Below are 15,234 nucleotides of genomic sequence, written 5' to 3'. Positions count from 1 at the left end.
GGAAACGTGCTTTCACAGAAAAGTGAAGTTCTTCCTGTCAGAAGAGAAAGTTGCTACAGAAACTATACATAATAACTTTTGCCTTGATGTGTTTTACTTATTAGGGTTTTTTTTAATTGTCAAATCATGAAAAACCTGTTATTAATAAATGATTAGTGTATTATACTATTTTCTGAATGGTAACCCTTTTTTAGTAAACTTTTTAACTCAATGATTTTGAGATCTTGATTATAAATCCTGGAAGTTTACATATGGTAGTACTCTTAACTTTTAAACAGAATTTGTTTCTATCCCTCTTACATCATTCACTGTTGTAACAGTTACTTTTCATACTGTTGGATATGTTAGGTTGTTATTTCACCTGAGATAGAATTCAGAATACCTGTTAGAAATAAGCAGTTAAAATGCTAGAGAGCTGACTTGGGGAGGGTGTTAAGAGCACTCACCGACTGCTCTTACAGAGGACCTAGGTCTGGTTAACACCCACATGGTAGTACACAACCATCTGCAACTTAGTTCCAGGAGATCCTATGACTTCTCTTGACTTCTATAGATACCAGGCACACAGATGGTACAGTGGCATGTATGCAGGCCAAACACTCATACACATTTGTAAAACATAGGCAGTTAAAGGTGGAAATAGTGGGCCAGGTGGGGTGGAGAACACCCTTAATCCCAACACTTGAGAGGCACAGGCACTCAGATCTCTGAGGTCAAGTCCAGCATAGTCTATAGAGTGAGTCCCAGGATAGCCAGGACTATGCAGAGAAACTCTGTCTTGGAAGGAAGAAAAAAGGGAAATGGTGAGAATATGTCAGGCAGGAGTGGGCAAGCAGCGAGGAGAGAACTGCACAGCCGCCTGAGCATGTTGGACGTAGATGAGCTCCAGCGGCAGCTCAAGGAGAATAAACAAGAACGGGACAAGGAGCACCTGCATGGGAAGCATAGTCACAGTCACTCTTGAAGCCAGGATGAAAGTGCAGGAGCCGTAGCCGAGATCAGCATAACCAGAACCAACGCAGTGCTTCTCAGGATAGGAGTCAACGAAGCAAACCTTTGACCAGATGCTAAAGGGGAGCACAGTGGATTGATTCATGCCCCCTCCCCCTGCTGTGAGAAGAAGAAGATGGGTAAATACTGATACATGCCTGGCTTTGAGCATATCACCCTAATACAGTACAAGGCCATGCAAGCTGCGGATCAGATTCCAGCCACTGCCCTTCTCTCAACCATGACCATGCCGGTGCCTATGGTTGGGAGCCAGATGACTAGACAGGCCAGGTTTCTCTACATGGGCAACATCCCTTCCGGCATCACTGTGGAGGCAATGATGGACTTCTTCAATGCCCAGATGCGCTTGGGGAGAGGGGGAATTGACTCAGGCCCCTGGCAACCCAATCTTGGCTGTGCAGATAAATCAGGACAAGAATTTTGCTGTTTTTGGAGTTCAGGTCAGTAGATGAGATGACCCAAGCCGTAGCCTTTGATAGATCATCTTCCAGGGCCAGTCATTGAAGATTCGAAGGCCTCATGACTACCAGCCACTGCCTGGCCTGTCAGAGAGCCCTCTGTTTGTGCCTGGAGTTGTATCCACTGTAGTCCCAGACTGCCCACAAGCTGTTCATCTGGGGTCTGCACAATTGCCTGAATGATGACCAGGTAAAAGAGCTGCTGACCTCCTTTGGGCCTCTCAGGGCCTTCAATTTGGTCAAGGATAGAGCTACAGGGCTCTCTTAGGGCTATGCCTTCTGTGAATACGTGGACATCAGTGTCACAGATCAGGCCATTGAGGGGTTGAATGGGATGCAGCTAGGGGACAAGAGGCTGCTTGTCCAGAGGGTGAGTGTAGGAGCCAAGAATGCCATGCTGGCGACCTCCCTCCTGAGCACCATCAGACACCTGTGACCTTTCAAGCGCCGGCCCAATGAGCTCTCAGAAGCAGATGGACGGTCACCCAACTCGGGTCCTGTGCCTCGTGAACATGGTGCTGCCCAAGGAGCTCCTGGATGATGAGGAGTGTGAGGAGATTGTGGAGAACATATAAGACGAGTATAGCAAGTGTGGGCTGGTCAAATCCATTGAAATCTCCCACCCCATGGGCGGTGTCAAGGAGCCTGGCTGCAGAAAGATTTGTGGAGTTCATCTCTCTGTTTGACTGCCAAAAAGCCATGCAGGGTCTAACCAGCTGCAAGTTCGCCAACAGAGTGTGGTGGTCACAAAATACTGTGACCTGGACTCTCACCACCATCAGCACCTCTGGTAGAGGTGGCTGGGGGAGGGTGGGGCCAGGGCTGGCTGGGGACCATCCCCCTGCCTTTTTCCTCTCTGAAGAAGATGGGTAGAGGAGTGACAGCCTGACAGCCAGCAGCAGCTAGAATGGTAGCAGTTATGGGGAGGGGATTGGGGGGTTAGGGCAGGAAGGGGACTGGACAAGTGCACACAGGTGCACACAGACCCAGGGAGCAGGCTGGGATGGGGACTGTATGTGCAGCAGGGCGGTCAGCACCCCACAGCCCTTCCCCAAACAGCCTCTTCTTATCCCTCACACTGTTTCCTCCTATCTTCCCACATGGTAGGAACATAGCATGTTTATATTTTATGGTCAAACTGTTTTAAATTTTGTTGTCTGGCCCTCAGCACCCTGCCCTCTCCCTTTGCAGGACCACAGCTCCCATCCTCTGGCTTCTGGTCCTCCTGTGGTCTCTGTCCTGCTCCTTCTCTCTGTGGCAGTTTCATATTTGCTAATACAAATTTGCTCATTAAACATTTTGTTGTATTAGAGAGAGAGAGAGAGAATGAGAGAGAGAGAATGAGAGAATGAGAATGAATATGAGAATATGTCAGGCACAGAGCAGGGTAAATTATACTGATAACAACTCTAAGTCCTGAATAGAATTCTTTCAGTTAGTATTAAAACACTGACCAGGCTGATTCCCAAAGAATTTAACCTGCTTAGAAATGTGGCATTGCTTATTCAAGATTTGTCTCTTTCCTGCTTCTAGTCTCTGAAAGACCATTTACATCCAGCATAAAAACCTGTGAGGCTTCCAGATCTCACTGCTGGGAACAGCTCTTTTAAAGTTCTATATATAGTCAAGTGTTTCAGTGGACAAGAAATGTGTTTTTATAAAACTGTGAAATACACGCGTCAGTTACCCACATGTGTGTTTTAATTCTTGTTCTATGCTTGTCCTGAAAATGTTTTCGCAGCTAAAATTTTTGATCCTCTAAAACCGGTCTGATGTGATGCTTTTGCCCCCAGAGCCTAAAATTAGCAAATTTTAGAATTCCCTAAAAGTGAGCAGCTTTAGCTTAGGAAGTGACAATATTTCTAAGACATACACAAAGCCTCTACTAAACACACAAGAGCTGCAACTCTAAGGGAATTCGGTAAACAGATGGTGTCAGTCGGTCCATGTCATATGACCAGATAGATCTGTTGGGTCCTGATGGGGTGATAGCTACTATAGTTGCCAGCACCTACTGGCTTGATAAGAAGGCATCATGGAATATGTAAGCTTGGGCCTCTGGTAGCAGTCAGGGCTAAGTGGTCTGCTCATTCATTTGGGTTGCTAGTGAGCTGTGAATGTCACCCTTTGGAGGATTTCCCCCTGAAATTTCCTTAGAACAAAAATCTGTTTAATTATGCATCTAACAGAAATCAGACAGTAAGAATTAGATAGCTGCCGGAGTGAATTCAGGAAGTATTATAACCTCAGTGGTGCCTGGTCTGTGAGAGTTGTGTTGTACAGTCTTCTTCTGAAGCTCCAGAAAGACTGAGCTGCAGCCACATGCTGCTTGGCCATGGGATGTGTTCTGAGAAATGCAGTAACAGAGAGGCTGACACAGCCTTGAATGCTATAGAACTGCCCTTCATCATGAACATGGTGAGTGGTGATGACCACAGTGGAGGCTCAGAGTACCACGGTTGGGATGTACTCAGTCCACAGCCACTGGCCATGCCCTCCACAGCCTCCGAATTCAACTGCTGAAGCTTGACTTCATTTAAATGGGAACCTTCCAGTGGCCAGGGAGTGTGAACTCCTGGCCCTGCACAGAGCCTCAGTCACATGTTCTTGTAGCTTGATGTGGCTGGACATCACGGCCTGGCCAGTGTGAAGTCTGGGCAGCTGTGTTTTTGAGGCTTCCTAAAGGTACCCCAAATACTTGTTTGTAGTCTAGACTAGGTTAGCATGATATCAGAGACATGAATATCTTCCAGAATACCATCTCCAGAGGCCCTTTGGGCAACCCAGCCGAACAGACTGAGTATAGAGTCTGATATTTCACTATGGTCTCTTGAGTCAAGAGACATAGAAATATAAGATACATGAGGTAGCTGCTGGTAGATGGCATACTGTGTATAAAACAGTATACTTTTTACAAGTATGGGTGCTTTAAACATAAATAAGAGTATAGTAAATATATTAACCAATAACATAATTACTACCATTATGGAGTCTTTTGTAATATATATAATTGTGCTTTTTTAAAAAAAATTTGGAACATTGAATTTAGTACAAACCTTTAAGGGAAGAAGCTTTTCAAATTGGATGATATTCTAGTACAGTTTTGAATATGTACATATAAAAGATTTCCAAAACTTACCCTGTCTTAGGGTTTCTGTTGCTGTGAAGAGACATTGCAGCCATGGCAAGTCTTATAAAGAAAAACATTTAATTGGGGCTGTCTCACAGTTCAGAGGTTTAGTCCATTTTTGTCATAGTGGGAAGCATGGTGGCCTGCAGCCAGACATGGTGCTGGAGAGGTAGCTGAGAGTTGTGTATCCAGATCAGTAGACAGCAGGAAAAGAGTTACCCACTGAGCAAGCCTACCCCCTGTGACACACTTCTGACAAGGTCACACCTCCTAATAGTGTGACTCCCTATGGGCCTATAGGGCCATTTTTATTCTAACTACCACATACCCCAAATACATAGCACATTTCCATGCCACTACTGGAAGTATTTTAGCACCCCACCAACCAACAGCAAAACTAAAGAACCAGGAACAGGCCACCAGAAAGAACTGAACATTTAATTCACTACAGCAGTCTTCCTTTGGAAGTGGAATGTAGGAGCTGAGTTCAGGGAGCCTAGGACTTGTCCCTAAGAATAGCTGTAACTGAAAGCTGCGTGGGTCAGGCCCCATCAGTAAGAGACCTCTGGAGACTACCTGGGGCTTGTTTCTGTGGCGAGTGTAAGTATTCAAAGAACCACTGAGTCACAGTGTCCCTGCCTTGCTCTCCTTCCTTCTCACACAGCAGAGAAGCCTTGTTTTGCTTGGAGTAACTTTAAGTGCCTATAATTTGGGCTGAGTTGTTTTTTAAATTGAAATACAATCTATAGGCATTTGTGTTCACAGATTTATTTTATTTTGAGATAAGGCCTCATTATGTAACCCTATCTGGTCTGGAATTCACTATAAAGACTATGCTGACCTAGAACTCACAGAGATCTGCCTTCTATCTCCCAAGTGCTGGGATTAAAGGTATATGCCACCAAATTTGACTTGATTTATTTAACCCCTTTTGTTTTTTAAATTTTACTTCTTTAGTATATATGTATGGGTGTTTTGCCTCTGTGTATGTCTCTGCACCACATGCATGCCTGGTGCCTATGGAGGTCAGAAGAAGACATCAGAGTCCCTGAAGCTGTAGTTGTACGTGGTTGTAAGCTGTCCTTTATATGAGCAGTGGGAATTGAACCCACGTACTAAGTTGTGTCCCCAGATGTAATTTTCCCTTTCTTTAGGGAAAGTTTAGTTTGATTCATTTTTATTAGATAATGATTGGTTCCTAATGTCTGCTTAGGTATGTTTCCCACTCCCCCACCCCCCCTTGAGTGAGATTGTATGTAAGTTTCCATTGAGGGAAGAACTTGTAACAGGAAGATCTTAAAAGATACATACATTTATATTTATCTTACATGATTTTATCTGTATGGTTAAAGTAATAAAAAGTATATTACAACAAGGGAAGTAATGCTGAAAAAGAAGCAGCAGTTTTCTCTCTCTGCTCTCAGCCCTACAGAGTAAGTGATGTGATTCTGATTATATTCAGTACACTATCGGAACACTAGTGTTCTATAAGATTTACATTCGATGCACTATTGAGCTGAGCGTCCTAGAAGAGCCCTTAAACCTGCGGTATAGTCAGTGCTTTGTGCTGTTCAGAGGTTTCAGCAATTTCCACATGCTTCCATGTAAACCTCCTCATGACTTTTGAAGGAGACCGGACACATGCTAAATTAATTCTCTAAAGATAAAAACTGAAGCCAAAGCTTGAACAAATTATTATACTAAACTTCTGGATCTTTGATTACCTGCTATTTACAGTGAAATTTTGCTACCTTAAATTTGGAAGAACTGAATGAATGACATCCACTGAGTACACTGTGCTGAGGTTGTGACAACCATTTTTTTTAATATATTTTTATTTTCTATATTCTTTGTTTACATTCCAAATGATTTCCCCTTTCCCAGATCCCCCCTCCCCATATGTCCCATAAACCTTCTCTCCACCCATTCTCCAATCACCCCTCTCCTTTTTCTCTGTCCTGATGTTGTCCCCTCCAACGCTAGATCAATCCTTTCCAGGATCAGGACCCTTTCCATACTTTTTCATGGGAGTCATTTGTTATACAATTTGTGCCTTGGGTATTCAGAGCTTCTGGGCTAATTAATATCCACTTATCAGAGATTGCATTCCATGTGTATTCTTTTGTGAATGGGTTACCTCACTTAGGATGATATTTTCCAGATCAAACCATTTGCCTAAAAATTTTGTGAATTCATTGTTTCTAATTGCTGAGTAGTATTCCATTGTGTAAATATACCACATTTTCTGTATCTATTCCTCCTTTGAGGGACATCTGGGTTCTTTCCAGCTTCTAGCTATTATAAATAAGGCTGCTATGAACATAATGGAGCATGTGTCTTTATTGCATGCCGGGGAATCCTTTGTGTATATGTCCAGGAGAGGTATAGCAGGGTCCACTGAAAGTGTCATGTCCAGTTTTCTGAGGAACCGCCAGACTGATTTCCAAAGTGGTTGTACCATCTTACAGCCCCACCAGCAGTGGAGGAGTGTTCCTCTTTCTCCACATCCTCGCCAACACCTGCTGTCTTCTGAGTTTTTGACCTTAGCCATTCTGACTGAACAACCATATTTTTTACATCGACTTAGTGGAGAGTATTTAAAGCGTGCATATCATTCCTGCCTTACTGGTTTTTGCTTTGTTTTCCTTTTTGGTAGAGGATCTTCAAATGCTTCCTTAAAGGAAGAAGACTACAAGGAGCCTCCACTATTCCATTCTGGGGATAACTACCCCTTATCTGATGGAGATTGGTCCCCATTAGAAACGTGAGTATCCTTGAAATTTCTGTTTTCCCTTAAAAAAAAATTTCCCTTGAAATTTCCCTTAAGGGAAAGGGGAGGCTTATCAGTACCTTTTATGTTGTTTGATAGTGATACCACTTTCTATTTGTGTAATAGAGTAATCATTAGGTAAAATTTAACATGAATATAAACTGATTTTCAACAACCATGTTGTTCCTAAATTTAATCTTATTCTAATGGCGCTTACCAGTTGTAAATTTGAATAATCAACCTAGAATTTGCATACATACCATTAAATTCTAGGCCTTTGGTGTCATAACACAGTGAGAGAATGTGTGGCCATACTTTTATATCTGTGATCAAACCTTTAGATTTAAATTTTTTTAATTTATGTGTTTTATGTGTAAGGACATTTTGTCTGCATATATGTCTATATACTATGTGCATGCCTGGTGCTCACAGAAGCCATAGAAGAGAAAGTCAGATCCCCTAGGACATTGTGATTGCAGGTGACTGTAGACGTTGCAGACAACTGTGAGCAGCCATGGGGTTGCTGGGAACCTGGGTCCTCCAGCTCTTTACCACTGAGCCATTTACAAGGTCCCATACTGACTGACTGTTGAGACCACCTTCCTGTGTGTTTTTTGTCTTACCAAATTGCCTGTATCATTGGTTTCCTCTGAGAATTTAATAATACATACCGTGAAGAGTCTACAGAGGGCCTGTGAAGCCCTTAACAGTCCTAACTGGCATTTGTATTTCATTAAAGAACTCGAGTGGAATTGGTACTTGATGTTTCCCTCAGGGGAATGTGCGTGCTAGCAGCTGACATACTCAAGCCGACCATGCTTTTCTGTGCTCTGTGAGGCTCACCTAGACTGAAGCCTGGCTTCCCATTGTTCTTGTGTTTGCAGTACTTATCCACAGGCGGTGTGCCCCAAGAGTGACTCGGAGCTAGAGGTGAAGCCATCCGAGAGCCTCCTTAGATCTGAGTCGCACATGGAGTGGACGTGGGGTGGGTTTCCAGAGTCCACCAAGGTATGGGGCTCATGGGAAAGACTGACTAAATATTAGTAAAGAGTATTTTCCTCCATTAAATGAAGGAAGACAGTTCTTACTGAACTCAGGATTATGATGGCATTGCCCTCTTGTGGTTGAAAAAGTATTTTAAAAAGTAAATAAAAATTAATATTTTCATAACATTCCCACTGTACATTTACTTGTAACTCAAGTAATCCAGTATCTTTTGTGTTTCTGCCTAACAAATAATGTTGATTACAAATAAACATAGAAAAAATTTAAAGATACCTAAAGGAAATTAGAGTTTCCACACTGAAATCTTAATAACTAAAGGTAGGGTGGTGTGACATAGCTTAGTTGGTAAAGGTTTGCCTTCCGTACTCAAGACATTGGTTCTGTCCCCAGCAGGAGACAGTTCATAAAACTTTTCAGCTGTTCACACTGAAAGAATAATCAACTGAAGGATCCGTTTTGTGGAATGATTTAGATCTTCTGTTGAATTCAGTTTTGCTAAAACATAAATGTACTTGGTTTTGATTGACTGCTTTAAGGAGCACTGGGATCATGTAGTATGACGAGGTTCCCATGTACACATACTGTGAGCTGTTTCTCTCAAGATGAGCATTCTCTGTCTTAGACTCTGAAAACCGTCTATACAGTTTTCCCCAGTGTGTGACTCTGATGATTATAGTTTTGAATGTAACTCTTATAAACATTATGACATTGAACAAAATATAGTTATTTTGCCAAATTGTGTCCTGTTTCACACACAGAAATCTAATGAATCTATTACCATATATAAAATTAACCATAACAAATATATTTGAAGTTAGTTTTTTTAAACAATTTACCTTTGCAGGTCACCAAAAGAGAACGATATGACTATCATCCAAGGACAGCTACAATTATGCCATCAGAGAACACTCATTTTAGGGTAATTCCCAGTGAAGACAGCCTCATAAGAGAAGTTGAGAAGGATGCTACTGTTGAAGATACTAGCTGTACCATAGTGAAACCCAAACCTAGAGCCCTGTGTAAGCAACTGAGTGATGCAGCTTCTACTGAACTTCCCAATCCACCTCTTGAAGCACCTCAGATTTCATCTCTATTAGATGCAGACCCTGCTCCCAGCCCATCAGCAGAGGTTCCCTCAGAACCCAAACCAGCTGCTAAAATAGACTCACCAACAAAGAAGAAAGGTAATTGCCTGACATCACATACCATCAGTGTAGATGGCATGTTGTTTCAATGTTTTAAGTACTATGCGATAACCCATCAGTGTAGATGGTATTTGTCTCAGTGTTTTAAGTACCATGTGATAGCCCTTTGTGGTTTTGCTCTCCAGTCAGAACCTGTCCCAAATTTCATGACTTATCCATTGTGGCTTCTCTTGCTCTCTAAATTTCCACCAAAAAAAGACTACCATGCTTTTGTTTTGGTCTTCCAAATCAACACCCAGGAGACTTTTAAGAAGTATTTAGTAAGAAGTAAATGAATGAGTTCCAACCCATTGATGAGCACAGTGACTACCATTGTCGACATGAAGAAACCATACATGTCTTCCCCAAGCATACTAAGTATTTGTGCTGTGCTTTTACATTAAGGTCCTACCAAGAGTCATGTGCTGTCTTGAATTATTAACTAAGAATGGTAGTGAATGAAATCTTAAATGACCTTTTGCTTAAATAGAAATACAAATAGAACAGAGGAAAAGTTGTTTTCTCAGACATCTGCTTAACTGAAGCAAAATTAAATCTTTTGTAGGTTTTGTATGGTTTAAGAACAAATGTCTACTAGGGGATAGAGAGATGAATCTAATGGTTAAGAGCAATGGCTTTGTTTCTAGAGGACCCAGGCTTGATTCCCAGTATTCACTTGACAGCTCATGACTATGATTCCAGTTCCAGGGGGATCCAGTGCCCTCTTCTGGCCTCTGTGGGCACCAGGCACACAGCCATATATCAAGCAAAACATGCATACACCTAAAATAAAAATACTATTTAAGTGTCCACTAATTATTAGTGCTTTCTTTCAGTAATTTTCCTCCTAAACTGGTATGCAGACTGAGCAGTCCAGCTCTTGTCACAACCACTTACTCTATATCAGTTGTGTTAGATCAGACTTGTTGCTAAAAGATACAGTTACCCAATGAGATCCAGAAACTACACACTCTGAATGCTAGCTTGGAGTCTATATATATGTATATGATCTCCCCCTGTCATATTTAGCTGAATAACTGCTTCACTTTGAAGGAAGAAAAAAAAATCAAACATTCCATTATCACAAACCAATACAGGCTTATTCAGTAATAAGTTGTTCAAACTAAGAGTGTTGGCTGTTCAGGGTTTTTGTGGCCAAATCTGACACATAGCTGACAGTGGCTTTCACCAAAATCTACATAGTGTTTGTTCTGTTCTAAGAACTGTTAAGGGGTGTAACCAATTCTTGTTTGGTAGATGCTTGGTTTTGATATAGGACATAGTGTAGCAATTTATAGACATGGAAGCTCAGAACGGTTCCTACCATTTCTGGTTTTATTTTTTCCACTTCCCCCCAAACGTGATTATGGAAGTTTTATACATTCTGTGGTTCACTTAATGGCAGGGATATTGTCTAAGAAGTATGTCCTTGGGCAGTTAAGTATTGTGTGAACATTATAGTGTTTTTATACCATATAAATCAATTGACCTGGCTTCTTGTTGCAATTGGGAGACACAGGGAACATGAAATGATGCTGTTGCCAGTATAGAATGGCACACCATTATATCGGTAGGCAGATGGGAGTATGCCCTAAAATAGTTATAAGTGATAAATATATAAATAAGTCACTGTTATCATCAAGATATTCTGTACATAATTAGGTATACATACTAACATAGGAGTAACAGTACCATAGCTGTTATTACACCACCACCATCACAAACATGTCGTCCTAAGATGCTATAGTTGCCAAGTGTCACTAGGTGGCAGACATTTCCAGGTGCATTATAGTATTTTGGGACCACCATTGTCTTTTTATCCACTAAAGTGTCATTATGTGGTACAGTGCACAGCTGTATCTCTGCCATCTCTTGACTTAAAAACAGAAAGCAAGTTCTAGACATTGTGACATTTACTCTTAAGTACCCTAGGATATGCCACCTAAGAATGTTCTCCATATAGCTACAGTACTGTTACACACACACACACACACATACACACACACACACACAGTGAGCACAGTCCAGGACAAGGTAGAAAACAGGATAGGGTCTGATCCTGGGGCCTTGTGTTAGGCAAATAGTGGTCCATCTTGCTTAGAAAACTTTATTTTACAGAATTGTAAGTAGAGAATAAATTCTTACCTCTGTATGTTTTTCTTTTTGTTTTTTTTATTTTAAATTAACAGGTGTTCACAAAAGAAGCCAGCACCAGGGGCCTGATGACATTTACCTTGATGACTTAAAGGCTCTTGAGCCTGAAGTGGCAGCTCTCTATTTCCCTAAAAGGTGGTGTATCCTAGTGTGTTGAGGAGTGAACAGCTTGAGATACTCTGAGCAAGAGGAACAGAGTGATTTTCTTTTAGCCAAATCTGCTTATTGCTTCTGGTTTGGAGAAGTTCATAAATAGTGTGTGCTGTTTTAGCTATAGTGACTTCAAAGTATTACTTTTTTATGAAAACATATAAAAATATTTGACTTTAGAATTTAATCCCCCACATCATCTGTGTGTGTGTGTGTGTGTGTGTGTATCCCTGTGCCCCTGTGCAGAGGACAGAGAACTCAGTTGATTCTTTATACCATTTGGGTTCCAGGGATCAAACTTAGGCTGTTAGGCTCTCACAGACAGCCATCTTGTAGCCCTAGTTTAGTGTGCTCTTTGCAGTTGTTAATAACAAACTGACTATGCTTGAGGGAAGTTTTTGGCATTTGTTTTATGTAATTGTGTATTTTAAAATAGCACATCTCTGTTTGCAAGCATTATACAAAGGCTTTCTCCACTCTTTTGAAGAGTGTGAAGCCATTTGTGAACCTAGTCATATAAGGCTTCATTCCGGGGACCCTGTGTCCTCGCCCTCATGTTGCACACAGTTCTGCCCAGGCACAGCACCATTGTACCCATCCCTCACTATTTTAAAGCAGCATGACCATGACCCTCAAGCAGTATACATTGATTGTCTTCCCAGGTTCTTTTAACCTTAGAGGAATTACTTTGTCATACACTGGTTATAAAACTATTCTCAGGAAGAATCTACTGAGCCTTATACACAACTATATTTTTTTAAATAAGTTATTGGGAAGACATACTTCATTTTTACTCAGAATACATAAATATATTTTTTAACATGTATTTTTGGGAGGTTCTTAAAGTTCCTTCCTAACTTAATACCTTATTTTAAAATACATACTTCATTTGAAAAATGGCTTTTAAAAGATGGAAGAATCAAAATTGCTCCAGTTTTTTAAGGTTGGAAAAAAATCAAATGTAATCTATTAGAATTATGACTTTCTCAAGCCTGCCAGTAGTGACACACAGCTTTAATTCTGACACTTGGGAGGTGGAGGCAGGTGGATATCTGGGTTTGAGGCCAGACTGGTCTACAGAGCAAACTCAGGACAGCCAAGGCTACACATAGAAACCCTGTCTCAAAAACAAAACAGAAAGGCAGGAGGGGGAGAGGGGGAGAGAGAAAGATTTGTGACTTTGTCTCATATTTCCTGACCCTTTTACTTTACTTTCACAATAAGGAATAGACCATGACTAAGGCCAGACATGCATGGTGGCACATACCTTTAATTCAGTGCTTGGGAAGCAAAAATTGATAGCTCTCTGTAACTGAGTTAGAGGCCAGCCTGGTCTACAAATCCAGTTTCAGAATTGCCGTACAAAACTATATGAGAGAGAAACCTGGTCTCAAAAAGAAATGGGGCAGGATGGGAATAATCACTAAGACAGTGGAATATCACTGTACTTGGTAATAATTTTACTGATTAAGGTTACTGTCTGTTCACTAGCCACACTTAGCTTGAGGACTGACTACTGAGGCATGTCATAATTGTGCTGTGTCTTGCTTGTCACCCTCTGTGTTACTAAATTGTCATAGTTTATACGGCCAAACTCTTACACGTGTCCCATCATCCCTGTGGGTTTGGTAGCTTGCTGAGTCAGATGGCATCCCCGTGTTGACATGTTACCGTTGGATGACTCCAGCTGCTGCAACTGATAAAGCTTGGGGAGAGCGTTCCAGCACTGGAGTTGGTGGGGTCCCCACCCCACACAGGAGTTCTTCTATCTCAGGAGCCCAGGAAAGACAGTGCACAGCCATCTTCTGTTCTCTTCTAAGTGTGGTGTTGCCTCTCTGCCCCTCCCTGCATGGGTTTTCTGCTCTGCCCTCTCACTGAGCACGCCTCTCTAACAACCCTTTTTAATGAAGAGACAATTTGTCCATTCGTTTCATGTCCATTTGGAGGTGTACATTACAGTTAAGAGACAATTTCCCCAAACCTAAAACTCCTCCCTAGTCTGAACTTGTCTGCATATCTGCACTGCTGCCACCTACAACTCCACTATTAGGTTTGTTTTTTTGTTTCTTTCCAAAGTTCATATGGCTCTCACCCAGATGTGTCATGCTTTGTCTTGCTTTAATAAAACTTTTAAGAATCCTGCCTTCTTGTGTTAGGGATATGATTTAGTAGCCAAATGCCTGCTTAGAGTCCTGAGTTCAATTCCCAGTATTAAAAATTTTCCCCTGACTTCTAGGAAAAATCTGAACATATCAAATATTATACTAAATATTGACTGAAGTTTAAAATAGTTAATGGCTGTGAGTAAGAGCTACAATATTCCATTTCCTTATTTATGTTCAAACCAAAATGTTTCTAATGCACTGGCCCTCTAGCACTAAACTTTATGTGCCTTGTCTAGAAAATAATAGTGAGGTCAGTGCTGCAATGACAGTCTGCATTTTCCTGATAGCCAAGCCTTCTGTGTACTTTTTCTTGAGTAATTCCTGCTTTTAAATTAGCTTAGTTTTAGAGTGTATTAAGTTGTTGAGGGGAGCAGCTTGATTTAAGAATACAGCCTTGACCTAGTAATTTTCTCCAGACTGCATATTACCATGACTTTTTCCTGGAATGCAAGATCAAAGCACTTCCAAATGTCAGATTTTTCTTAACTGTCCTGTTATTTCATAATGGCAATTTAAGTTAGTACTTTAAACTTCTCCTATAATTACAGTCAGGAAGGCCCCAGTTGAAAGTCCAGCACCATTGTGAAGTGCTTTCTACATTCACAGTTAATTTTTTTGTATTCAGATTCGTATTAATGTCATTTATGATGCGATTTTTAGACACTACTTTATAAATGTGTAAAACGGGGTTACTGGGAATATAGCTTGGTGTAGGTTAGAGTGCTTACCTGTGATAACATAAGCCCTGAGTTCAAATTGTCAGTACACACACAAAGAAAGGTGTGGCTGCTTCATTTGCCTGTAACTCCAGCATAAGGTGATGGAGACAGGTAGAGAGATCTGGTGCTCTCTTGTTGACCAGCCTGGCCGAGAGGGCGAGCCTGCAACTCAGGAAGGCACGTGTTTGCGGGCCAGTGAGCCTGAGAGATGGAGGAAGACACCTGCCTGACATCATGCTCTGCACCTCCCTGTGTGGGTGTGAGTGTGGGTGCGTGTGGTGGTGGGTGGTGTGTGTGTGTTATGCCATGCCACACTTACATGCATGCATCATGCCCTCATACATCTCAGAAGTTATATTCGATTTTCTGTCTATTCATCTTAGGATAAGCTGTTTGATTTGAAATCCTAGAGGACCATACACTAAGCCAAAAGTATAAGAAGTCATGATAGAATAAACACTTCTTTCTCCTTCCCTTCCCTTTGCCAC

The 15,234-nt window shown here is 41.5% G+C and overlaps 1 protein-coding gene and 1 pseudogene across 6 annotated transcripts in view; both read left to right on the top strand.

Annotated features, from left to right (window-relative positions):
• Lpin2 (lipin 2) overlaps positions 1-15,234 on the top strand; it is a 71,351-nt gene that overhangs the window by 42,924 nt on the left and 13,193 nt on the right. For all 6 annotated transcript variants that reach the window (XM_052192582.1, XM_052192583.1, XM_052192581.1 and 3 more), the window contains 4 exons: positions 7,256-7,363; positions 8,254-8,377; positions 9,219-9,558; positions 11,748-11,847. In XM_052192582.1, coding sequence (XP_052048542.1) covers positions 7,256-7,363; positions 8,254-8,377; positions 9,219-9,558; positions 11,748-11,847 — 672 coding nt within the window. The remainder of the gene's footprint in view (positions 1-7,255; positions 7,364-8,253; positions 8,378-9,218; positions 9,559-11,747; positions 11,848-15,234) is intronic.
• LOC127692340 (splicing factor U2AF 65 kDa subunit-like) lies at positions 362-2,263 on the top strand (annotated as a pseudogene).

This window comes from Apodemus sylvaticus, chromosome 9 (genome assembly GCF_947179515.1).
Source record: "Apodemus sylvaticus chromosome 9, mApoSyl1.1, whole genome shotgun sequence".
Taxonomy (NCBI): Eukaryota; Metazoa; Chordata; class Mammalia; order Rodentia; family Muridae; genus Apodemus; species Apodemus sylvaticus.
Note: the sequence above shows the minus strand (reverse complement) of the source record. Positions and strands in the feature narration are given on the sequence as shown.